The sequence below is a fragment of the Canis lupus genome, chromosome 4, assembly GCF_011100685.1.
Source record: "Canis lupus familiaris isolate Mischka breed German Shepherd chromosome 4, alternate assembly UU_Cfam_GSD_1.0, whole genome shotgun sequence".
Lineage (NCBI taxonomy): Eukaryota > Metazoa > Chordata > Mammalia > Carnivora > Canidae > Canis > Canis lupus.
Genome location: NC_049225.1, coordinates 11,198,566 through 11,225,845, shown reverse-complemented (window position 1 = coordinate 11,225,845; position 27,280 = coordinate 11,198,566). Strand labels below are relative to the sequence as shown.

The following is a 27,280-nucleotide window of genomic DNA, read 5'->3' as shown; positions in this document are numbered from 1 at the left end:
CATTCAGCAATAGATAGAACAAAAGATGTCTTCACCAAAATTGCTCTATAGGTTCAATACAATCCCAATTAAAATCTCAGCAGAACAAATGGAAAAACTGATCCTGAGATGCATTTGGAATCACAAGGGACACAAGTCAAAACAATATCACAAAAGAACAAATCTGGAAGACCCATACTTCCTGATTTCAGAAGTTACTACAAAGCTACAGTTATCAATATAGTATGGTATTAAGGGATGTAGATCAATAGAAGAGTCCAGGAATAAACCTCTATGTTCAGCTGATTTTCAAGGGTACCATGACTATTCAAGAAGGGCTTACTTACAAGGTTGGCCCTCAGCTGACATCCAAAACCTTAGCTTTTGAAATTTTCTCCATATGATAAGGTTGTATTAGCTGTGCTAATCTGACCAGACTGTTTAAAAAAGCATGTGATTTATGATGAACACTTGCTTTTCTTCTGGGAAATCAGAATTTGGTGAGCAAAGGGTGCCGTATGATTTAGCCCCCAGTAAAACCCTGGACGTTGAGCTTTTAACAGGCTTCCCTGGGCAGAAATACTGTGCCCATGTTAATGCATTTCACTGTTGGAGTATAATCTGTGTGGGCTCTTTGAGGACTGCATAGGAAGTCTGCACATGGGTTCCTCTAGATTCATTCCTCTAGTCATTCCCTCTTCCTGGCCGAGTTGTGTATCTTTGCTATATCACTATAATAAATCTTAGCTAAGTATTACAATATGCTTAGTCTTGTGAATCACATTGACACACTGAATGTGTGGGTGGTTATGGGCTCTTAAAATGAGTGGGTCAGGGGGCACCTGGGTAGCTCAGTGAGTGGAGCATCCAATTCTTGGTTTTGGCTCAGGTTGTGGTCTTAGAGTCCTGGGATTGAGCCCTGCATGGGGCTCTACACTCAGCACAAAGTCTGCTTGAGGTTCTTTCCCTGTCCCTCTGTCCCTCTCCCCCAGTCATGCTCTTTCTAAAATAAATAAAATCTTTTTAAAAAATGAGTGCTTCAGAAGTGCCAACACAAGTGGTGTCACAACTGGCTTCCACAAGACGCATATTAAGGGTTTATTGTATTTCATACACAACGCCTAGTGATTTTTTTGAACTAAAGAGATCTTCACACAAATTATATTGGGAAAGCCTAGCTCAGATTTTATATATTTGTCAGAATAAAAGCAACTTCCTCATGAGTTAAGGCACATCCCTTCCTCTACAAGTAGAACCTAATAGAGTGCTAAAGAAAGCTTTTAAAGAAACATCTTATTATACAAAAATGGCTCCAATTGTTAATACTTTTTAGGTGAATATTCCGTCCTCCTATTAGTTCAATTCATTTACAATTTAAAATTGTATATTATATATACATATGTAATATTCTTATATTATATTTATATATAACAGGATAATGGCAGCAGAAATTTAATTGTAATATAATACAAATAAGTGATATAAAGCTATTAAGTTGTTATGAACATACTTTTTACATTACAGATTATTTCTACAACCAAAAACATCAGCTGTCCACAAATTTTTAATTATCATTGTTACTGAAAAACTCCTGGTGAAAGTACATCAATTGTTTAAGAAGAGCTTGCCAATGTCAATCAGTACAGAAAGTTATCCATACATAGCAATTTTTACAAGTGAAATTAAATGAATCTTCTCTTATCTGTACAACTATTAGAACAGTAAAAGAGAAATACTATTTAAAAAAATAAGAACTTTCACAAATGACCTGCATTACACTTTAGGTCTAATGAATTGCAATTAAGTCCCTGTTTTAAGGAAAAATATTTTGAAAGTCTTAGTTTATAAATGATAGAGAGATAAAACTGAACTTCTAAAGTTCAGGTTTGTTATTATTATATTGATAATCACTTAAAAGATTTAAACAAACTAAAAAGATAAGCAATAAACTTCTTTTTGAACAAACCAAATCCAACAATTTGAATACACTGAAGCTCTATTTATATGGTCATGGCTAAAGCATTGATCATTTTCCATGGCTGGTCCTAGTAACAGGACTGATGATTCTATAGTAGACTCAAACATCATTTACTGGACTTTGAGTACAACAAATAAACATCATACAAATAGTTTCATGACCAAGAATCTCTTTCAATCTGAGAGGAAAATTAATTTCCCCAATCTTTCCCATCTTAAAAATACAGAACTGTGAGAGCAGGATCCTGCAAAAGAGCAGTGGCTAAATCATGTACAAAGATAAACAGATCACTGAGATAAAATAATAAAAGAAATGAAAAACTACATGTGGTATTTTTTTAAATATTTATTTATTTATTTAGACATAGAGAGAGAGGCAGATTAATAGGCAGAGAGAGAAGCTGGCTTCCCACAGGGAGCCTGATGTGGGCCTCAATCCTGGAACTCCAGGATCACACCCTGAGCTGAAGGCAGAAGCTCAACCACTGAGCCACCCATGTGTCCCACGTGTGGTATTTTCAAGTCTTTTAAAAAGTTACTCTTTTGAATATTAATTCTTAGGACTGCCCTTGTGCTCTGTGTTTGTATATTTCTCATTTAATACTTTATGATCCTTTGCAATTGTTAAGTAGTTGACCCACAAAGTAAATTTTTTATTTTCCCTTAACAGTTTAAGGACGAGGGGGTCAGGGGGGCAACTTAAAGCAAAAATGAGTAATTATATATAGTTTACACAGTCAGGTGTAAAGTACTTCAGGAATCATATGCAAATATGGGAGATGAGGGTAAGGTTGCCCTTACAACTTGTATCTGATTTACTCTATGTGGCAATTACAAGCGTTCAGAATTCAACTTAAATATGGTTTTAAACTGTGTTGAAACATCCAGGACTTCAAGGGATACTATCCTAAATCTCCAAAAGACTACCCATTTTCCTCACTTCAAGGGTCTCTAAATTAATGGTTACTTTATGGAGAAAGGCCCCTTGCAGTTGTATAAGATAATTGATATATCCTTGTCAAAATGAAGCAAAAACAACATAACTAAAATGGTGACTTGTCTAGTCACTATGCTACTGTTAAACTCTTAAGGTTTTTATTTAATTATGAGAACTTGTGCTCACTCCTCTGGAGTCTGGTATACAATTCAGATGTAAGCAAAGGCAAACAAGAATTAGGCGAGTTTCAAAACCTTTAATAAAGAAAAAAAAAAAAGACACTTCCAAAAATAAATGCCACACAAATCAAAGTTTTTAAAAAAGTGAAAGATATTCAAGAAACAAAATCCTTTACTATCAAAATATACTAAATATTAAAGTCTAATGAAGTTGAGTGTTCAAATTCTGGGTGAATGTAGCTTATAATCACATACCTAGTAAAGCAGTGTTTTTCATGATATGTTTGTTTCAAGACATTACTTAATATAGTTACTTTTTAAACCTGTATTTTCTTAAACATCAATTTCACAATTCATTTGATTATTTTTACATTCATTTATAAAAACACATTTTCTAACAACGGGTTATTTGTGCTTTAATAATAATGATCCATGGTAAAATACTCAAGTGATTTAGATGCTTTACTAATGACTACATCCATCACAGATTCTTGTACACTTATACAACTACTGCAATAATCCAAAGAGCTACAACTCTTTTTGAAAATGACACTCACTCAAGTTTGGTAACCATGCTAAATAATTAAAAATGTATTTTTTTCCAAGTTAAAACATTAGAACTTTCTAGCTTTCTTTAAAATCTGCAAAGATTACCTATTTATTTAAATCACTTCTAACTGAAAATTTATAAAAACAGAAAAAAGCATCATTTTAGAATTTTCTTTATAACATCTATAGTAAAAAATGGATGTTCTCTTTCAAACTGTGATGGCACTACACTACTATTTTAAAAATTCTAGATTTTAAAATGTTAAGAAATACAATGTCCGTTCCATCTAGAGGGCACTTTAATGAATTAAACTAATTATTTTTCAGGTCTATTCCTTCTTCAGTGTGAGTGACACTGCCTTACACTCATCAGAGTACTTTAGTAAATAATCCATTTAAAATGTGATCTAAGACAAACCAACTTATTCTAAATTCTCTTCTATAACAAGGTATTGATGTGTATCATCTAGACTGATACTATAATAAACAGATACAAACCTAAAGCAATAAAATTTATATAATTAATGGCAATGAATGCCAAATACAACAGATCTCATTCTCACAACTTGGAATTAATTTTCATGCAAAATTTTATAGTTTTGATCCTTACTTATAGATAATTTATTTCTTTAAGTAATCAAGACAAATAGTAGAAAAAGCATTTTATTTATATGGAAAAAGCTACATTAATATCTGTAAAAGGTGTCAATATATATTGCCTATACAGAAAAAAATTCAATTCAAATGTGAATAGCAACAAATAAAAGTTACACATCTTCCTACTTAGCAGTGCAATTAATTCACATTGCAATAAAGTTAAGTCAAGTATAACAAAATCAAAACAAGTGTTTCTCCATAATCAGGATACTGAGAATTACAGTGTAAAGATCCTTTCAGGTTTAAGAAATCTGTAATCAATCTACAGAATACCCTAAGACAAGGGAGACAGACAGTTAATTCATTTAATTACCAGCTGTTGGGTTTTTTCAATACTGTTCACAGGGAAAAGGTAATGAGTTGACATACATGTAAATAGAATATATTTAGTCTATACAGTAAAAAAATACAAATTATAAAGTGAGCTAACAAAGAATGAAATCTGAATACAGATTTATAAAACTGATGACATCTTAGACAACACGTACAGTATTTCTCATGTAAAAACATCTAGTTTCAGCAAAAAATAATTTGGTTGTTTTTCAGATGCATTGCAGATCTTGTAAGCTGAAGATGCAGATGTCCACGTATCTTAAAAACCATAATAAATGTCTTTCTTAATGCATACAAAATGACAAATGCTCTCATCACAGTCTTAAGGGTATTTTTGGAAGTTTGTTTTTTGTCTTGCTTCAGAAATACATGTAAAGTGGGTAAAATTCAAAGGATTTCATGGTACAATGAAACAGTAAACAGTGCTCAATTTACTGCTAATGTTGAAAAAAACCTAGATTTTACAGTACTCTGGTATATATGAAAATTTTTTTGATTTTACATTGCATATTTCTGAGTCCATTCTCTTGCATGTCTGTTGTATCTGTAGGCATACAAAAGAGATATAGTAAAAACATACAAACTGAATCTTTTAGAAGCCCTATTTATATAAAACTGTATATTTTACCTTTTACACTTAATTGCAATACTTATTCATATGCCAATTATTGGCTCAATATTGGTGACTTAGGTTCATACATTATAAATAAAACAGAAAACAAGTAATTTTTAACTGATGGATTTCTCTACAACCAATATAAAAACAAGCCTAAATTATAAACAACAAAATGAGGAAATCAATTTGTAACATAAATCTATAAAAGCCAACCCTGAATGGGCACTGTCTGTAAACTGCAAATGAATCAAAAGTACCAGCAAGATGAAGCAGCTTGAAAATTAGGTCAGTTTGGAGGGGGTTAGGGATAACTTCTCTTCCTGGGAGAAGATAAGGAATACAATATTCAATGCTTTCCCATTATCAAATTATTTAAAATTTACCACCTAGAACTATATATAGTTCTTTCTTATCAATAAAGTCATATTGTGCAAATACAAGATGTACTATTAAATAGTAAAGGATTAAAAACTATTTGGGAAGGAATAATATCTTTTGTAAAAAGGCTAATAAAGTTTAAAATAAAAGATTTCTTCCATTGGAAAGATAAACAAACTTAGTATAATAAACACAATTAATTGTACTTAAATGTATTGATAATACTTCTATTTTGGCAGACTACACAGAAATACAACCAGGCAGAAACTTAAGTAAACACTTACTTTTCTTTGTCTGATTTATAGATTTGTGCAATATCTGGTACTAAGGGGTCATCTGGATTAGGATCACAAAGTAGAGAACATATGGACAATAAAACTAGATTGAAAAGAGAACAACATATTAGATAATGATCTATTTTGCACAATTACATATATGAAAATGATTTGACTGAATATAGACAATGAACTTATAAAGAGAACAAAGTAACATGCTAAATTACATTGTAGACTAACTACTTAGAAACAAATATTTTTTATTTTAAATTAAAAATTATAAAACTAGCATGTAGGGTATATAATACAAAATTACCATAATTTTTGATGTTTTAAACTCTGAATTTCTACTTATTTAAAAAATATGCATCTTTATAGTAACTATAAACATTTAATCTCAAGAGGTCTCTACAAAAATAATTTTAGGTAACATATATAGCTAATCAAAACATTTTAAAAACAGTATCCTAATTTTAGATATTTCTTAGAGATATTTCTGAACTTTAATGAGGAAACTGTCTACTTTTAAATCTATGTTCTAATCAATTCAAAATAAGGAAAGCAAATTATAGTTAACAGTCCAAACCATTTTAGATTCATGTTTATGTACTTTTTACTTTAGTTTAGTGCTATAATTTGCCTACAAAGAAACATTTGTCAGATTTTTTCAATAAATCTTTTATTCCATGTACATTATCTGTATCACACTCATTTAATAATAATGTGAACAATTATCAATATTTAACTTGTACATTTTTAAATAGAAATGAAAACTGAAAAAGTAGTTGTATCTTTCCACATCAAAATACTATTTCAAATACCTACATTTTAAAAAACAATCTAAAGTATCTGAAGAAGTAAGGAACAAGGACTCTGGTTCCTCACTGATGTTTCAGCTGCATGCCACCACTTTTGAGGGGGTATGAGGAGTCTTTGGAAGAACATTTTATCTTCACCTTCCTCTACTATGTTTCTTTATCTTTTCCTACTCTTACAAATCCACAAGTGAATTTATAAAGCAGAGTTAATTCTTAAATGACACATGTGAAAGGGGGCTGCTAAGGGCTAATAAGAAAATTAGTATTTTCTTCCTTATCTTTCATCTGCCCAATAAAATTTTAAACCTTGTATATATTAAATCAATAGGGTAGATTATCTTAGCTCACATTTCCAGAGTTTCTAGACTAAACTCATGATAAAAAAGCAAAATAAGACATTTAAAATATAAAAAAGTAAAAAATGTACAAATAAGCAAAGTATAGCTACCTTATGAATTAGCAAGAGGGAAATTCCTCATTTCTCATTCTTGCTGCCAAGAGCCACATGCCCTGATTTCACTATCATATACACAAATCAAATGTTTTAAGATAGAGAAAAAGGTATTAATAGTTGACATTCTTGAGTGCCTTCTATGTGCCAGATGCATAGCAACCTTAGGTGGTAATACTCTTATAATCCTCATTTTACATATGAGGAAACTGAGGCTCCTTGAAATTCTTCAAGGACAGTTTCCAGGAGCCAAGAATATTAACTAATATTTATAAAAAGTTTCCAGTGTTAGAAGATAAGTGCTCAACATCTGGCAGTGTGCCATTTCTTTTATAAGTACTTAACCACTTATGCCAAATGACTTACATTTGTGATACCATTCCAGGAAAGAGTATATTGAGTAACCTTTTGACACAAACTTTCTTACATCTAGTGCATAGCAGTTATACTATGTGAAAGCTTTTTAAAATGACACCAGAATCAACATGAACATTTTATACAAACATTTTGGTCAGAAAAACTGCCACTCATAATAACCAGCTGACAGGAAGGGCTACTCCTTACCTAATACTTAAAATATTTCTGTGGACTCTGCTTCCTATAAACCTAAACACCTTTTTAAAAAAATATTTTATTTATTTGAAAGAGAGAGAGAGAATGAATGATGAGGAGAGGGAGACTCCCTACTGAACAGGGGAGTCTGATGCAGGCTGGATCCCAGGACCCAGAGATCATGACCTGAGCTGCAGACAGACGCTTACCTGACTGAGCCACCCAGGCACCCCTAAACCTAATCACTTTTAAGTTAAACATTAAGGTAGCATTTATTAAAGCGATTTTTAAAATGAGCATAGACTCACTCCTCCCTTGAATCCTTCAAGAGAAATAATTTTCTTAAATTCTAGAACAAGGGAAAACTACCAAATTAAATTACTTCAGCAGATGCTTCTAACTCAAAACAGTATTTTCCAATGGTTAGGTTCTCTTCTATTAGAGAAAAAAGACATGAATTAAGAGAACTGGCACAGTATATAGTATTGGCTAATAACAAAAAGGCTTCCGAAGGTCTATGTACACATTTGATAATTTAACAAGGAAAAGCTATATATCTGTGAAAGCTGAGAATCCACATGGATCATCAGTCATGAAAATAATGCTATTGGTTACCGTAAGTTTAGACTAACATGCTAAATGTCCTGCATTATTCTAAAGTGAAATGTGTCTCTCATTTTAAATAATTTATCAGTCTAATCTGGTATTTTTTCTTAGATGATGTAAGAGAAGTATAACTTTACTCATTACATCAAAAATCCCATTTAATAAATGGGACAGATGGTCCTAAAATCTTATTTATACCCTATCTCTCTCTTTAAAGCCCAAACTAAAGGAGTAAAATGTCAACAGGCTTATCCAAATATCTAGCTCTAACATATTTAAAATTTCTCTCATTTTATCATTACAATTTGCCCATTAATCATGCCAAGCTAACTGCTAAAAGCAAAAGAGTAAAAGAAGAGCTATGAAAGTAAAGCAAAATCAAAGCAGGGAAAAAACACAGTAGATTGTTTTTTTTTAAAACTTTATTCCCTAGATACCTCTGCTGTATTTTTCCTGTCTCACTGTTATCAACTGTTATAAATCTGATAAACGAAATTACCTTTTGATACAGTCAGAGCTGGTGACCATTGTGACCTCAGGATATCAAGACAAATACTTCCATTACTGTTTATGTTTGGATGGTAAATTTTTGTTGTGAAAGCAATCTAAAAAACAAAACAAAAAAAAATGTGACAATCCATGAACTATAGACAAAACAGAACAAAATTGTGCTAGAGCAAAATGTCCTCAATTTTATATAACCTTAGAGGAGAAATGTATTCAACAAGAAACTGAGCATCTACTTTGTGCACACAGTTTTAACTACTGGGAGTGTAAAAGCAAATAAAGTCAGTTTTCCCTTTCCTCTCAGGAACTGAGAAGTATTTTGGAAGATAATAAATAAAACTCTTATAGCTGATATGACTGGCTGAGTAGTACCTGAAGTAATTAACAATGGCTTTCATCATCCCTCAAAGTAATCCTTTTCTTAATTTATCATTGATACATGCAAGTGACACTTGGATCTAAAAATAGGGTGCTGACCTTGGTCCACAAGAAAGCTGAGGGGCTGTTACCTATCCTAAGGAGTCTGACAAGAATTCTAATCTTCCAGGAAGTTGTTATATTGTTTCATATATATGATGTTAATCAGGTGTTTTTAAAAATCAGAAATAATTATTCTGAGTGACAGAATTTAACAAATTTCTCCCTCTTTGATGTCACCATCACTTATTTCCTCTTCAGATCTAGTTTATATTTAATTTAATAAGAACACATTTTTATTTTTCCTACCCCACTTAACAAAGAGACTGTACCATATTTATTTTTTTAATCCTCAATATAATAGAACATTGGAGATGCTCAATAAATTTTTGAATTAAGAACTTAAGAACTGAGAAATAGGGTCAACTTTGGAAAGATAATCTCCTGAATAGAAAAGTCTGATTCTTGACCATAAAAAATTTCCCAAACTACATATATTTTAATAAGGAGGGGAAAAAAGGTAAGAAAGCTAATTTATAGTATAACAGATACTACCTTTTATAGATATAGTCCAATATTTGAGTAAGAAAGCATATTTTAAATTCAGTTATTTTACAAAATAGTTTCAACATGCTAATCTACCCATGTGTTTGACATGATGTGTTTAACATCATGTACATATCTTGGAGTAAAGAGTAAGATAGATCCCTGGCAAAGGAGGCACATCAATCATAAAAATTAAAGTACCTTTGGTGGCTTAAAAGGATAGTCTGTCGGAAAATGTACAGTGAGAAAGAAGACTCCACCTTGATAGGCGCTATCAGGCTGAAATTACAAATATTTGCATCAGTAATTATTGTATTTTTTAGTAACCTGAGATATGATATCCCCCTAAATAGATTTGAAAAAAAAATGCCATTATTCTGTCCCAAGTTCAAATCATTTACCCTGAAAATAGGTTTCCCTTAGCAGATATGAAGGAAGACTCTCCAACAATCATGACAACATCAAAGTTAAACACAAAAATAGGACCCACACAGTAGTGTGACTTAAACAGATCTTTTTATGAGTCTAGAGTTTAATAGACTGGTATACACTAAGATTGCTTTGAGAAAATAATTTTCTGCAGCAGTAATTGGTATGGGAAAAAGGGGTGGGGCTAGTATTCTTATTTACAAAACAAGATCTGATGGTCTTTTAAAAAAAGATTTACTTATTGATTTTAGAGAGAATGTAAGCTGGGAGAGGGGCAGAGAGGGAGAGATCTTGAGCAGACTCCCCACTGAGCAGGGAGCCTGATGTGGGGCTTGATCCCATGACCCTGAGATCATGACCTGAGCTGGAATCAAGAGTTGGGCACTTAACTGAGCCACCCAGGCACCCCTGAGTGTCCATTAAGGGGCAAGAATAGAGATGAACTAAAAAGACCAAGTTACAAAAAGGAAAGGTTCAGTGACACACCATTCAGATCTCCAATCTTCACTTAGTAACGGTTTATAATGTGGAAAACGCAAAAAAAGCTAAAAATAAACCTAGATAAATTCAATATTCATTTAACCAAATTAGGAGTCAACTTTACAAGAGGAATTTAAATATGGCCATGTTTCTTTATGGCAGTTAGAAAATACATTTAATGCTACAAGCAAGAAAAAAATGATAAAGAAAAAAGGCAGCAAAATACCTAAAATTCTATTTTAATTCCTTTATACACACACACATATATACATACTCACATATATTCCTTTATATGTATATTAAAGATTTTATTTATTTGAGAGAAAGTAAGAGAGCGCATGCATGCACAAGGAGGTGGAGGGGCAGAGGGACAAGCAGACTACTACTCCCCACTGAGCAGGGAACCAGATGCAGGGCTCAGTCCCAGGACCCTAAGATCATGACCTAAGCCAAAGTCAGATGCTTAACCAACTTGGAGTCACCCAGGTGCCCTTCTTTTATACTTAATTAAATTTATCATGTTATATTACCACTTTGGTAATACTAGCAAGACTATCAATACTTCTTCGAGTTTCTGTATATACATTAGAGGACTGTACTGGATAATTATCTTACTATATATAGTTTAATTCCAGTTCATCAAAAATTAAAAGGAATGTAGAAAATGTAAGTAAATTCAAATGATATTATAGAGTGGCATGTTTAGATTACTAAAATAAAGGGGTATGAGTAACATAATTGTAACCATTTGCTACAGGTGATTCACCTAAGAAATATCTGTGAAGGGCTATAATTCAAATGGCAAGGGTGGGCCTTTAAATAGTAGTATTTTGAAGGTTCTTAGTAAGCAATGAAAAACAAATAACTAGATTCTTAAAGTTGTTATTTAAATAAATATGTTGCATTTACCCTTTAAAAAACTAACAATGTAACAGTTTAGTAATTTCAGACATCTGCCCAGGACTCCTGTTTTGAAAATTCAGTACTTATTGTCTTTTAAAATGAAACACGAGGCAAAATGATTTAAACTTCTATGAGTAACTAGATAAAGTTCTTTCAGGGGAGGCAGAAGAGAATGGTGTTAATGGAAACATGTTACTAGTATAGTCTCACCCAGAAAGTAGTCAATGCCCATTCTTTTGCAATCAGATTTTTGTGCACAGAAAGAAAAGCCTGTTTCAAGTCATAACTGTCTCTTAGGTATAGAAAGAAACCATCTTAACAAGGGTAGTAAGTGTTATTAAATAAAGCCAGTCACAAAATAGGTAATTTTGAGTTCAGTACAATACAGCGAAACTAAAAACAACAAATTCACGAGTTGGCAAAGACAGATGCATTGAAATCATCTCACCAATTCTCTTTCATACATAGGAACAGTGAAAACAGTTATTGCAAACTGGTGCTTGTTACTTGCAGGTATTCCATTACTGAGTTAATTATTTCTAATCTACTAAAATTGTTTTGCTTTTTTTACTAAAATTGTTGATATGAGAATAACTATGCTTAATTTTGAACAACTGACTTTTGTGTTTAAAAACAGATCAAGCAAATGTATAGCCTGGTTGCATATTGTGGGTGATCGATCCGTGACTATTTGTAATAATCAAGGATTTGCCAAAGGAAAAGGAAAACATCACAGTGATGTATTTGCCACCAGTGCTCTAGAAAATCATCATAAATCCTTTAATCATATTTTGCTTCCTGGGTGATTCAGAGTACAAGAAAACTCAACCTTAGCCACAAACATCTGATCAAAGGTGAAACAACAAAAATGAAGTATGGCTTCGGGAATTAATTTCATATATATGAATCATACTTACAGGTCCCATAATAGTTGCTTGCCAGTGGAACACTGAAACAAACAAAGGAGTTTTGGAGTCATTAACAAATGTTCAAACCTATATTATTAATGATAGCAAAATCCTAGCAAGAGAGCAAAGCTTACAGTCATCTCCCACAGGTCCAGCTGAACAATGAGCAGGTGGGTCCCGTTGTAGATCACTTAATTCCTGAAGCAAAGCAAAAATACTTTAGGTTAATCATTTTTCCAGTGAAACAAACATAATAGTCTATGAAGACATAAATTATTTAAAATAATTTTAGGCAGTTCTATTCAAAATATGAAAACAGAAAATGTACTCTGTTACTAATTGGTAGAAGAGTATGGCAAGTATTAAATTCCTTCCTGAGAGATCTCCAAACCCTAAAATATTAAATGGATTAAAATATTGTTTTTCTCTAATATCCCCTAAGACAAAAATATTTAGTAAGTATCTACTGTATGCAAGGTAATTTATAGAATTGCTATATAAGAACTGCTATAAGAATGCTATACTATACTGTAAGAATAGAAAAAGAACTTCAAACGTTTACAATCTAATTTCGGAGTGATGACTCACAGAGAAGTGGATATTGAAAGAACAACCTACCTGAAGGTTAAATAGAAAGAAAGGAGATAAGTCAGGCCATCTTTGGAAGCATAGCACATTGATTCATATGCTTTCTTCTGCTCTCAAGGAAGCAAAGGAAGGATCAGGGAAATAATACAGTTTGGAGCCAGTCCTGGGTTGGCATTCTAGTTCTACCATAACTAGCATCACGAGCCTGGGGGAAATCACTCAATTCCCTTATCTTCACCCCAAATATGAAAGGTATAATAAATTCAATATAAAAGATCATACTTTAAAAAAAATCATACTTTGGGACTGAAGTACCTACTTTAGTTTGGAAGATCATTTGAGGCAGTGGCATCTAAATCAAAAAGTAAAGGAGTGGGAGTTCATTTTGGGAGATATGAGTGACACCGTTAAGTAGACTAAAAAATAAGATGAGACTAAAAAAGTAGGCAGAGGCCAGGCAGAGAACTGAGAACAATACACATCATACTAAAGACTGGAGGTTTTAGGAAGCAGTATGATCTGATTTAAAAAACAGCTGTCTGGCCTTTGTATTGAATGGATAAGAGATGAGAAAGAGGAGAAGCTATTAGTTACTAAAGGAGAGAAAAATGAGGGCTTGGTGTAGAGAAGCAGCTATGAAATAAAAGTGGACAGAAATATTTTGAAGGGCCAACTTCTCACAGGATTTGATGATGAATTATATGTACACAGGTAAGGAGAGAGGTCACAGCCATGTATCATGAAGATTAGTGGCAGCTAACATTTACTCCTTGTTTTATTGTCCTAACCATCCTCTGAGACAGGTGTTATCATGCTCCCCATTTTACAGATGAAGAACAAGGCATCACACTTCACTGTATGCTCACAAAACTAGTATAGGGTGGAAGCGGGATTCACACCTTGGTAGTCAGACTGGTAACCTTTTTAGCTTACAAATGTACAAATGTGGATTCCATTTAGAAATGGGAGAATACTAAAAAGACAAGTTTGTTTGGAAAGGAGACATATTGAATTGGTGATCCCTGCGGTGTCAAAGGAGAATTTAGTTCAGCATGTAGGTCTGGGGCTTAAGAGGACTAGACTAGAAATTGGAAAATCATTATGTATACCAGGCATTTAAACCTGTTGGAATGATATAAAACTTTTCATGGTAACACATGTAAACTCTATTTCATCCAATCTAAGATGCTAACAACCATAAATGACATCCTTATTTTTTGTACCAGTAATTAGGGAGAAAAGCTATCAATTAATTTTAAGACTATATCAATTATAAGATGCTATCTAGATTTTAGAAATGTTTAAATAAAAAATATAAGCACCTTAGAACCCTTACAATATGGTATTACAACGAGTTCAATGTTCTAACAGAAATAAGGAAAAGGATGGCTAACAGTGTTCTAACAGAAATAAGGAAAGGCTTTCCTAAGAAATTCCTAAGCTTAAAAACTGAGCCAAGTGCAGACTCTGGTCTAGTTCTTTCAAGTCTTCTCCAGTATATCTTGGTCTTTTCATTTCTGTTTTTGTTTCTGTTATCTTCACAACTGGTGCTGTACCCTTCTTCCTGATTAAGAATTAACTAGCAAAGTTAGCAGTTTCTTTGGTCCAGGTGTAGTTAAACAATAAGAGGGAGATTTCAATCCTCAACTTAGTGATAATGGTTAGATTAAAAAGCAAGGCTCTGAACTTCAAATTCAGGTGCCATACTCACTTGCCACATGATCTTGGGCAAAACATTATTTTCCCCTCTCCAAACCTTAGTTTTCTGTAACGTAAAGTGGCATTACTACTTTTATCCATAGTTTCTGTAACAGCCAAGAGAAATGATACATGTGAAAAACCGCAATCTCTGACATGTACTAAGTATTCAAGTAAATGTTAATATGGAATGGATAACAACCAGCCAATTCTCCAGTAGCAGAATGCAACTATTTAACCAGTTTAAATACCTAGGGGAGGAGTGTTCCCAAGTCACAGACCCATTTTAGATGACTGTGCTTTATTTAATAGTTTTCTAATCTGGGCTTTTAGGAGATTGCTTCTGAAAATATTAATCATGTTGAGTTTTCTAAACATTAGTGTAAATGGGTAAATGGGACTACTTTGCCCTTACTTTATGCAGAAAACTAGTTATTTTGAAAATGAGTTTCTGTAGTTAAAAAAAATGAAGTTATTTGCATGGATATATTTTTACAGAGAGACTATATATGTGAATAAGTCATACCTATAAATACACACATATATTTTATATACTAACAAAAAGCCCACAATTATACTTTATTTGTAATATTATGTTCAAATTTCAAATGTTAGACTGTTCTTCAAATCCCTTTAAAATAATACAGAAAAGTCAAGGTTATCTTGTTCTTTTATTTTTGTGCCCTGATTCTTTTTTTCATTTTTAAAGATTTTATTTCTTTATTTGACAGAATGAGAGCACAAGCAGGGGGAAGGGCAGGCAGAGGGAGGGAGAAGCAGGCACCCTGCTAAGCAGGGAGCCTCACAGGGGGCTCCATCCCAGGACCCTGGGATCATGACCTGAGCCAAAGGCAGACACATAACTGACTGAGCCACCCAGGGACCCCTTTGTGCCCTGATACTTCCTCCTCTGCTAGGAGCAGTTTGAACTCAGGACAAGAGAAAAATCTCACAACTGAACTGCAAAGGTCAGGTTCTTAAGTTGTCTATTTAAAGCTCACTTATTATAGGAAAGAGGAAGCTGAACAGTACATCAGACATTCTTAATAGTGAGACTGATCATTACTCATGAATAGTGACATTAATGCTTAGGTGAAGACTTACACATCCTAGACTTTTTAGGAGTCTAAATCTCTAATGTTCTATCCCTTTCTCAAACCATGTGTCTAGAAATATGCCCTGTTATATTTGGAAATATGTAACTAAACCTATGGTACATCGGTGCAGACAGAATGACCAACTGAAAACAAAAGGCTCAATATATACCCTCCTTCATCCACAAAAATAGATCTTAAAATTGAAAAAAGAAAAAGGAGGAATTCTGAGATGTGCTAAGAGGGTGAAAATATATAGCAAACAAAACTACAACCAACCAAAAAAACCCCACCCTTTTGTTCTTAGCCTATTCGGCAGCCAGTATACTTTTAGGTAAGACACAAAAAACCAAGAACTACTTATATTGGTTAAATTCCAATTTAGTTTACTCCAAGATTCTCAGAAACAGTCTTAGAATTTGATTCATGGTTTTTCTGCTTTAAATGGCATTCTTATTTGCCTATTTCTATCACCATAGCCACATATGGAGTATTAAAAATAATTTAGTGAGTCCTATGTTATTTCAAGCGGAAATTCTAGGAATAGTCATCTCTTCCTTTGCTCCTCTCTCCACTATCTATGTAAGAATTAACACTGAATTATACCAACTGCTCAAACAGTCAGGTCCTTACCTAAGAGCCAAAGATTAATTCCACATTCTCTCTACTCATGGAAGCCCCTCTAAAGTTCGGTTTACTCTGACCCTGGCTGTCACTTCCTCCTACTCCACCAACTACCTTGAAATCTAGGATGCACTCCATAGGTAGCCTCCCAATAACTGTTTCATTAGCCCCTCATCTAGGCCTCTTCATGGCCTTGCTTTTACCTCATGCTATTTAAAAGTAAAACGTCTCAAGGAAAAAAAAAAGTCTCAAAGACAAAGCATTTAAAACCATTTATTTTTAATTAAGAGGTATATGTGTATGTGTGTTTGTGTTACAAAAGTAAAACAAAGTAGTGCTTTGTAAAGAAAAAAAACCAGAGTAACGCATAAATAGTCAAACACCCACAGGAATTGTGGTCACCAAAACCAAACCATTGTTTAACATTAGAATATTTCATCCACAGCTTTGGAGGAAAATGAACACGTCATTCACTGTTGGAGGGAGTGTTAAGACACATCCTTTTGAAGGGCAATTTGGTAATAACTGTGAATGTGAAAAACACATATGGTCTCTGACCCAGTAATTTCACCTCATAGTAATAACTGTCCAAATACCCAAAAATACATGTATCAGGATGCTCAGTGAGGCAGTTTACTTAACTATGAAAAACCAAGGATAACTTAAAGCTCCATTAATAAGAGAATGGTTTCATGATACAGCCACATGATGAAACACTGTGCAGCCATTGAAAAGAATGAACTAGATCTGTATATGCTACATTAAAAGATGTTGTGTGCCTATAAAAGTTTTTGAGTTAAAAATTCAAGTTACAGAAGGGTATGCCCATTAGATCCCATAACATATACACATACTATACATGCATACAAAATAAATAAAAGGATACACACCAAACTATTAGCTATAGCTATTTCTGGGAATGAGTTGTCACTTTTCATTCATGTCTTCTATATTATTTCAACTTTTTAATAATACTTTTATAACTTTTTAAAGAAAAAAGTGATTTTTTTTTACTCAGGTTCTTAGACGTTTTTAAAAACTGAAATAACACTGGTATTTTTCATTATACCTATAATAAGTATCTTCTCTTGTCACTAAATAATTTTTATAAGACAAGGAAAGATTGAGGAAATGTCACAGATTAAAGAATATATATACTAAGACATACCAATTAAATTCAATGTAGGATCCCAGACTGGATCCTCAAACAAGAAAAGGACAGTTGAAAAACTGGTAAAATCTGAATTAGGTCTGTAGTTTAGTTTATAGTATTGTACTTTATGTTACTTTCTTCATTTTGGTAATGTAAGTTGTAAATATTAGGAAAAATTAGGTGAAAGATACACATGAACTTTATTATTTTTGGTAACTTTTCTGTAAGACTAAATTTATTTCAACACAAATAATAATGTAAAACTTTTTTTATATATTGCCAAACTTAATCCACTTTCTTTCTCAGGATTGCTTCTTTTCCTGTGTCTCCAACATCTGTTAATGGAATATTTGTCACAAAGTCACCAGGTTCAAAATTTCAGCATTGTTTTGACTCTTGTCTTTCTCTTATCCATCATCTATATATAGTCAGATGAGAATACAATATACTCTCAATACCTGTTCTACTGCTCACTACAATTTCTTCAAAAACCAGGTATAGTACAACTATAATTGCTTCCACAAACTCTATGCATTATTTGCAGAATAATCTTCTAAAAAGCACAGCTCTATTTCAATCTTCCTTTAGAGAATTTCAGTGGCTCCCCACTACTTATTAAAATCACACTCAACCAGTGAAGGCTTTCCATTACCTAGTTACCAGTTTACATGCTCAATTGGGTTCCCATTCACAAACTTGCCCAATAATATTCCAAAGAACTCCCTTCAGTTTTCCTAAACGCTTTCAGGAGGCCTATTAGGTCAATGTTAGTTTCACAATAAAACTAAGATGTTATTTACCTTTTTCACTCTCAATGAGTATACAGTAGAGTTTTCTAGTTATACGACATGTGATATTTTAACAGACTGAATTCCTCAGCAGATGTGAAAATTCAACTATTTTCTATAAGCCTGACATAATGAGATCTGAACATATGTAAAACAATGCCACTTCTCGGTTGTTTTAGAAAAGTTATTCTTTTTTTAAAAGATTTTATTTATTTATTTGAAAGAGAAAGAGAGAGCATGGGAGGATGGAGCGAAAGGGAGAAATAGTCTCCCTGCCCGAAGCAGGGAGCCTGAAGTGGGGCTTGATCCCACCATGCCAGGATCATGACCTGAGCTGAAGGCAGAAACTTAACAACTGAGCCCCAGGAGCCCCTGGAAAAGTTAATTTTAATAAAAATATTATTTATGTTTACATAATAATTTTGTTATTTCTAAATTACTATTTCTAAATTTGTTTTAGTTTCTCATATGGTAAATATTAATAGATATAATCCATACAAACAAAAAGCTCTCTGAAGTCCTAAATACTTTTTTTTGAGAGAGAGCACACAAGCAAGTGGAGGGGCAGAGGGCGAGAGAGAGAACTCCAAGTATGAATCCAAGATGACAACCTGAGCCGAAATCAAAGAGTTGGATACCTAACCAACTGAGCCACCTAGGCAATCCCCTCAACACTTAATACGAGGAGGTCCTAAGACCAAAAAGTTTGAGAGACATATAGTCAGGTTTCACCTGATTACTTTGATATTACATGGCTAAGTTCTCTGGCCTTTGTAATTTTTTTCTTCAAAAACTAGTTCCTATTCCCAAATTATACCCATTCTCCTTAACAGTGGTCATCTTCTCAACAGCCACTTTAAAAACGTAAGTTTTGGGGTCAGACTTGGGTAAAATCTGGCCTTGCACTAACCCTTCCTAGCTGTGTGACTATGGGCAACTTAACCTCTTTGAGTCTCAAAGTACCTCTTCTGGACATCACTGATAACCCTGAAGAACTATATTGACAAATGAATGAAAACACAAAAGTACCGGGGCACCTGAAGGGCTCAGTCAGTTAAGCGTTGGACTCAGGTCATGATCTTAGGGTCTGAGATTGAGCCCTACCATAGGATCTATGGTCACTACACAATCTGCCTGAGGTCCTCTCCCTCTACCCCTCCCCTCACTGATTTGTTCACTCTCTTAAAAAATAAAATAAAATAAATCTTTAAAAAAAAAAAATACCCAACAACACAAAAGTACCTACCTCAATACCTGGTATGTATAATAAGATGCTTAATATATACCAAATTTCTTCCCTCCCTTTCCTCTTCTACCAGAAAGCTTTTTTTTAAACCAGGACTTTAATGCATTTTATTCATGGATTCCTCCACAATACTTATTAGCACAATGCCTTTTATATAAGTGTGTGATATTTGAGTTAATCAATAAAATTTAAGGAATAACATGATCAGCAAGGAATAGACATTTCAAATTTCAATGTTCTTAGAAATACAAATAATTAGATTTGACAAGAGGATCAGAATCAATTCCTTATGTTGATATGCAGACTGCATTTAATAAAAAATATCATAATAACAGGTGTTAAGAGAGAATAGTGCAGTTCACTTAGAAACACTGGGATGGCCCTTTAAGTAATATATAATTAAACCTAAAAATGAATCTCAAAAGAATATTAATCATTAAAATGTTAAAAACTCATGCTACTGCCACAATTATTTTCAATTTACAGAATGTATGACATTCTAGCAAAGTAGCCAAAGCCATAGAATATTCTAGTTACAAATTTTGGTTTTGGTTTTTCTGGTTTAGAAGACCTCAAAACTCTAAATATTCCACCCTTACTGTTTATTTAGGATGCTGCTGACCTACTGTCAGGATATATAGCTTTTAGTTGCTTTTCCAGGAGGAGTTAGGAGTTTGTGCTGAGTTGATCAGTTTTAAAGGAAAGTTATCTTCCAAACACTGGCAATCCGTGGTAACAGAGCTGTCCAGAAACAGGGCTGCAGTTCATGGCATAGACAATTTTTTTGTTTTTGGGTTTTTTTTTGTCCCATGACCAATTTAACCAGTTGACTAATTATAGAAGTTTATTAAGCATTTCCATATCTTTTCTAATAGGGATCATGACTCTGTTTTTATACTCTCATCCCAACTCTACCCTCCCAATGTTTTAAAGACGTAGTGGTATCAAATTATGACACTAATAATCCTAAGTCACTGGTCCAACATATTTGTTGATGATTACACTGACACATGAAATTTGAGGAGAACTGATTTGCAGAAAAAAAATAATTTCATAAGATATAGTTTAAAATGTATAGGAAAGAGGTCTTCTAGATTCTTAGAAACTTAGAAGTAATTGTATCTCCAAGAAAATACCTGTAAGAATAGCTATACACTTCAAGGGTCACCTTCTGAATGTATTTATTCAAATTTAGAACACTCTAAGGAGTTCTAGAGAGTTTTTCCTAGGACAGAAGTGTGATCTAGTAAGGACTGGCATGAAATATCTTGACTGACCCAAATTACCTTCCAAATAAAAAATAAACACAAATATTGGGGCACCTGGGTGGCTCAGTAGTTGAGTGTCTGCCTTTGACTTGGGTCATGATCCTAGGGTCCTGAGATTGAGTCCCACCATCAGGCTCCCCACAAGAACCTGCTTCTCCCTTTGCCTATGTCTCTGCCTTTCTATGTCTCTCATAAATAAATCTTTAAAAACACACACACAATATGAAACATTAAAAAAAAGGTTATAAGATCTAGTAAATTCTAAAAAGCCACATATTTTGCCTCAGAGATACTTCCTACCCCAACCCTTTAAACCTGTGGCACTCTACAATACTGTACTTAAATATAAGTAACCCTTATTTGCAAAAAAGTGGATTGCTAGAGCACAGAAAAGTTAATTTTTTTGTTGTTTCTTTTTTCTTTTGTATTTGCTAGTTATTACAAGTAGCAGTCAGGGCTGCTGCATTTTGCCACACAGGGCATAAGCCAAATCCAGAGGATATCTTTCACATACTTCAATGGTGTGCTTCCCTAGGGCTCTACAAAGCTTCACTGTGGACAGTTAGTTGCACATTAAAGAAATGGACAATAGGATTATCACTGTTTTTGATAAACAAATAGCACTTCTGATGAGGAAGCAAAAGTGATGGTGTTTGACATCTGAGTCGGACCGTGAGCACTTATTTTGTCAATGCATTGCAAATGGAATGAAAACAATGGCAAACTTAGCATTCAAAAATTAAAAGTGAAGTCAGTGGCATTCTAGTGGAGGAAAAGAAAATTTTTTTTCAATAGATGGTCATTTGGGTATCCATATGGTTAAAAAAATTAATAAACCTGGACCTCCCCACCTCAAATCTTATCCAAAAATCAATTCTACATAGATCATAGGCTTAAATATGAAGGATAAAATAACACTTCTATATGTTTTTTTAAGGTTTTATTTTTATTTTTAAATAAACGTTTTTTAAAAGAAAACACAAAATGACTTCATGACCTTGGAGGAGCACTACCCATACGAGAAAAAATGAAAAATTTGCACTTGACTAAGATCAAGAACACTTGTTCATTGAAAGACACACTAGAAGTGTTAAAAGGCAAGCAAGCCATCAAATAGGAGAAAATATTTGCAATACATATATCTGACAAAAGACCCATACCAAATATGTAAAAACTTTATCTATAGATCAATTTTTAAAAGACAGACTTGAATAGACATTTTATAAAAGATGCTACCATAAAAAAAAAGAAAGAAAAAGAGAGAGACTATACAAGTGGCCAATATACAAATGAAAAGGAGCTCAGTTTCATTAGGCATCAAGGAAATGTAATTAAAACCAAAATGCTATGCCACTAAAAACCCAACAGAATGGTTAAAATGAAAAAGCCAGAAAAAAGTGTAAGTGTTGGCAAAAATGTGATGCAATTGGAACTCTCATGCTGCTGGTGGATGAGGGAAAGTTTGACATTCACTACCAAAGGTGAATACTAGAATACTCAATGACCCAGCAAGTTTACTGCCAGGAACATACTTAACAGAAAAATGTAGAAATCCTGTAAGATACCAGATGCCTAACAAACAGTGAGGCTAGTTATAAATCCATATATGAAAAGAATTCATTATAGTAGACACACTGTGTGTGTGCATAATGTATATTTCATTTTCAGTCACTTTTAAAATCGAAAATTGAAATACATAGTTGATCCAATGTCCTTCTCCTTTGAGACAAAGTAAGATTAAAACAAACCAACCTTACACCTAAACACAGATCAGGCAATAAGTATCATCAAACTGATTAAAGTATGCCCCAGACAAAACAATTTTCTATTCTAATGTGGTTAATACTCATATAAAAAAAGAACTAGGGTATTTAAATTTCAAAATAAAAGTATAAGACATAGGGGATCCCTGGGTGGCTCAGTGATTTGGCGCCTGCCTTTGGCTCAGGTTGTGATCCTAGAGTCCCAGGATGGAGTCCCGCGTCGGGATCCTTGCATGGAGCCTACTTCTCTCTCTGCCTGTGTCTGTCTCTCTCTGTCTGTCTCTCTGTGTCTCTCATGAGTAAATGAATAAAATCTTTACAAAAAATAAATAAAAGTATAAGATATAGTAATGAAAGGTAGGTTACAAGATATTATCCTATATTTTGACTGGAACTATAGAAGCATTGTAAGTCCACAAAAATGTATACTTAATGTATTTATATAGCTTTACATGGCTAAGCACCTCTATTCTAGTTCAGATTTCTATAATCAAATAGACACAAAGGAAAGTACTAAGAGATCTAAAACTGAATTTTAAATTGGCACAGATGGTATGTTTATAACTCCCCCACAATATGCTGAGTGTTCTCCCTAAAACCAACCTAGACACAGACCCTGCCTCTAGGGAACTTAAAATCTAAAAGTAGATGAGGTAGCCTAATTCAAAGAAAGTAAGCAAATAAAAGGAAACAAAGAAGGGAATGTAAGAGAAGAGAGGCCTGCATTAATCTCTCAACTCCCAGAAGGGTAACAGTCCAATCTCAACAGTAGAGAATGAAAACTAACAAGTCAGAGCTGCCTTATTTACCACCACACCTAGACACTATGCAGTAAATACTCTCTAAAAAATTATGCTGACCAGGCTGAAAAATGCTTCGCTGTTCTCTAGCTTCAACATTCAGACGGTCTAAATCTCTATAACAGATATAATATATACTCCACTGGATGTGTGAAGGACATTAAACTGCCTGTGAATAGGGACTGATTTACAGTCAAAAATCTAAATTACTGAATCCAAAGCATATGAAAGCATTATTTCAAAAATCCTGGCTCAACAGACAATTAATTTATGTGACACAATCATCTTTACCTCAAAACTCCTAAAACAAGACAGTGATTGTTACTGGATTGCATTTTTGATGTTGTCTCTAAAGGGATATATGAGCTATATTTGGTTTATCTGTAAACATTTCATGGGCTTACAGTTCAGACTCTGATCTCCTTATCCAGCTGACTAGAGCTATTCCAATAGAGAGATATCAAACAATTGTCAGAAAGGTCTCCAAATACAGAACCTCTTTAAGCCCTTGAATTAAAGAACAGCTTTATTTTTAACCATGTAGATTCTTCCTGGAAGGCTTCAAAATGCTGATAATATCCAATTAATCAAGTTATAGGAACCAAATTCACTTCAACAAACTGGTCCTAGCTGCTTCACCACCTCTTTGGATTAGACATCTCTGGTAGAGGCTATTAAAAAATAAATTAATAATAATAATAATAATGCAGCTAAATTCTACACAAAAGAAGATGAAGAAAGCCATGACGCCACTGACTTTGTTGCATCAAAATAGTATTTTTGAATCAGAGCTATAAAGAATACAATTTAGAATAAACATTTGAGGTCAAGATTAGGGACATTATTTACCCAATGTCTCAGATCTGCAACCACTTTTCCCCAGTGTTTTAAGCAGCTGTAATGACTTTCAATTTCCCAAAATACTATCTTGCCTCTAGTTTAAAACATAGCTTCCTCTTAAAGAGAAGACTTCTGGTCACCTCCTTTATATATATTTCCATCATAGGAAGTATATAAGTAAGAATGTATCTTAGACAAACCCAAAGTATCCCAGTAAAAATTGTGTTTCATCTATTTTATGAAGTATTATGATAAAAATATACTTTTTTCCAGTAATCCAAACTCTAAACCTTAGAATCACCATGTGATTCCTTCTTCCCTTCATGTCCCACCCTACCCTTCTACCTCCTCACATTAATCAGTACCAAGTTGTTTAGAATGTCCAAATTTCTCCAACTCGAACAGTTCCAGGATATAGAAAAACTGAGGCCCAAAGGGCAAAAAAGTCTGAGAGAAGCAAAAAGAGACACTTCCAGAAGCCAAACGTTCGAACTAGGAAGACACTATTGAAGTATCTGAGAACAGACTGGGTAGAAGGATTCTGAAGAGACTGCCTTGACTATTGAGCCTCAGAGATCTGATTTGAAAGGCCAAGCAGAGGTAGACATGTGTGGGTCAGACCAATTAAAAAACGCCAGGTGGTCGAAACACCTTAGAATTTTTCTCACATAACCCTCTTTCCAACTGTCCTCTGCTACCATCCTAGTCAGACCCTCTTTGGATCTCACTTGAATAAATGCAATGTCTTCACTGACTTGTCCTATTTCTCTACCAAGACATTGTATTCAAAATCATCTTCTCAAAGTACCATATCAAATGCTTTCAATATTTCTTATTAGCCTTAACAGAAAAATTTTAATTCCTTACAATGGCTTATCATCATCATGGTTCTAGCATCTGACTCCTTCTCTCTCGCCTTGTATCTGCAATCATTTTCTTCCACTACTCTCTGTACCAGTCATAACTTAAAGTCCCCAAAATGCTATCTTGTCCCTAGTTTCCTTTTCAATAGAAGACTACTAAGCACCTCCTCCCCAACCCCACCCCCCCACACTCACTGGCTTTATCTACTTTTACCTTTATGTCTCATCTTAAACATTTTCTTAAGGTTTTCCTTGAACCCTTCAAAGGGTCCAGGATCTTCCCAGAGTACTCTATACTCCCCTTTTCATGACATTCATCAGATTTGTAATCACAAATGGTAAACATTCTTATATTCTATGAGGGCAAGAATGCATACCTAAAAATATGATTAAGAACATTACTTCCTTAACTCAAAAAACTTTAACGGCTTCCTCAAACTTCTGCATTAAGGACACATTTCTCAATATGGATCTTCAAGGCCCTCCACAGTATGAACTTTTATGTCTACTATTCCCCCAAATACTTCCTAAAAGCAGGACTATCTGTTCATTCCTAAACAAGACAAGTACTTTCTGGTACCTTCAATTCTGTACTTTCCTTTATAAATCCTGTCTTTAAAAAATGCTGCGCTTTCTTCCAAACCTATATCCAATTTCATCTTCTCCATAGAATTTTTCCTGATCTTCCCAATGAAATTTGGCCTTTCCTACTTTTGACTCTTTCTGTTCAAAGTGCGTTATATTTTTCTTATGGTACTTTCCTTACCCTTAATAGTTTTAAATTTCTTAGATAATACTGGTTTTATATCACTTTTCCATATTTCTCATTTCATTTTGTATATGCCTTACATACAGAAGGTGCTGCATAAATGCATTAACTAGAATTCAAAAAAATCTACTAAATGTAAGGTAGTTGTATAAGGCAGTTTTCTAAATATGTGGATAAAACAGTCTTTAAAGTATAAAGACACCTGTGAAACAGATGGAGGCTAAATGGAATCAGAAAAGCTTGTTATGATACTGCTACAAAAACAGAAATATATCTTATTTGCATCACAAATAACTGCTTCTTAATCAAAGAGTAAGACATCTTAAAAGACTCATTAATCTTATACATTAAGATGCCAACATTTATTTCAATTCTGACATCTCAAAGTAAATAGAATTTTAATTCAAGTTTCATATAGCAGCAGAGCACTGCCACTGCTCAATATTTGTTTTCGTAACCATTTTTACTGTTAGTTGAACAAAACAAAAAGCAAATAACATTATTTAGGGGTGCCTAAAATTATAAATCAGAAAGGACCACAGAAATTATCTAGTTCAAGGCATAACACTTCTACATAAAGAAAATTAAAAATTAAAAACTATGAGTTTCTTGGCCAAGGTCACAAAGCCAAAGCTTGAACAAAGGCTCAGACCATCTGACTTCCACTCCAGCACTCTCCGGGACCAAAACAATACTCACCTCAAGGCTGTAGTAACTAGAGCCCATTATTCTCAATCAACATTGGAGCCAACAATGCTCCAGCACTCGAATTAAGGCCATTTGCACAGTTTCAGCTGTGCTCAAGAGAAACAAAAGTGTGAGGAGTAAGGGAATGAAAAGGCATTCTTTTTATCTTTTCCTGTGAGCTTATATTTTATAAAAGGTTAGAAATGAACACTACTCTGTAAGCTATAAGGAGGAGTGTTTGTGATCAAAGACACTGAGAGGCAAGAAAAACATGATTGGAAATTATGTACAACTTTTCAAAATGCATAATAGAATTTTGACACACAACACACAGCATTTTCAATGCTACATTATCAAAAGCTACCATTTACTTCAGAGTAATCAAGAAAGACGATGCTTCAGGAAAAAAGATGAAATGATAAAAGCTAGCAGCCTATTTCTTAAAATCTACTTAAAAGACAAACATATCTTTCAATATTTATCAAATATTTGTCATTAAATATCACTTCTTACATTTCTATCCCATATAACTGGTATATGGTAGGAACTTAGTAAGTCTTCACAGAATAAGTCAATTAGTCTTTGTATCACCCAGAACTATT

At 33.6% G+C, this 27,280-nt stretch overlaps 1 protein-coding gene and 1 long non-coding RNA gene across 5 annotated transcripts in view; one reads left to right on the top strand and one right to left on the bottom strand.

Moving 5' to 3' along the window:
- The window catches only part of LOC111095448, a 74,254-nt gene that overhangs the window by 30,150 nt on the left and 16,824 nt on the right, over positions 1-27,280 (top strand). The window contains exon 3 of one of the 4 annotated variants that reach the window (XR_005357837.1): positions 17,961-18,149. The exons of 2 other annotated variants lie outside the window; for them this stretch is intronic. This is a non-coding gene — a long non-coding RNA (uncharacterized LOC111095448). Of the gene's footprint in view, positions 1-1,503; positions 2,230-17,960; positions 18,150-27,280 lie in introns of those variants that run through there. One more of the 4 variants, XR_005357836.1, reaches the window with a different exon arrangement.
- Positions 3,522-27,280, bottom strand: part of UBE2D1 (ubiquitin conjugating enzyme E2 D1) — a 30,530-nt gene continuing 6,771 nt past the window's right edge. The window contains exons 2-7 of the mRNA XM_038533965.1: positions 12,632-12,695; positions 12,507-12,538; positions 9,979-10,056; positions 8,807-8,912; positions 5,890-5,983; positions 3,522-5,155 (exon numbers count right to left, since the gene is read on the bottom strand). Coding sequence (XP_038389893.1) covers positions 5,110-5,155; positions 5,890-5,983; positions 8,807-8,912; positions 9,979-10,056; positions 12,507-12,538; positions 12,632-12,695 — 420 coding nt within the window. The 3' untranslated portion in view covers positions 3,522-5,109. The remainder of the gene's footprint in view (positions 5,156-5,889; positions 5,984-8,806; positions 8,913-9,978; positions 10,057-12,506; positions 12,539-12,631; positions 12,696-27,280) is intronic.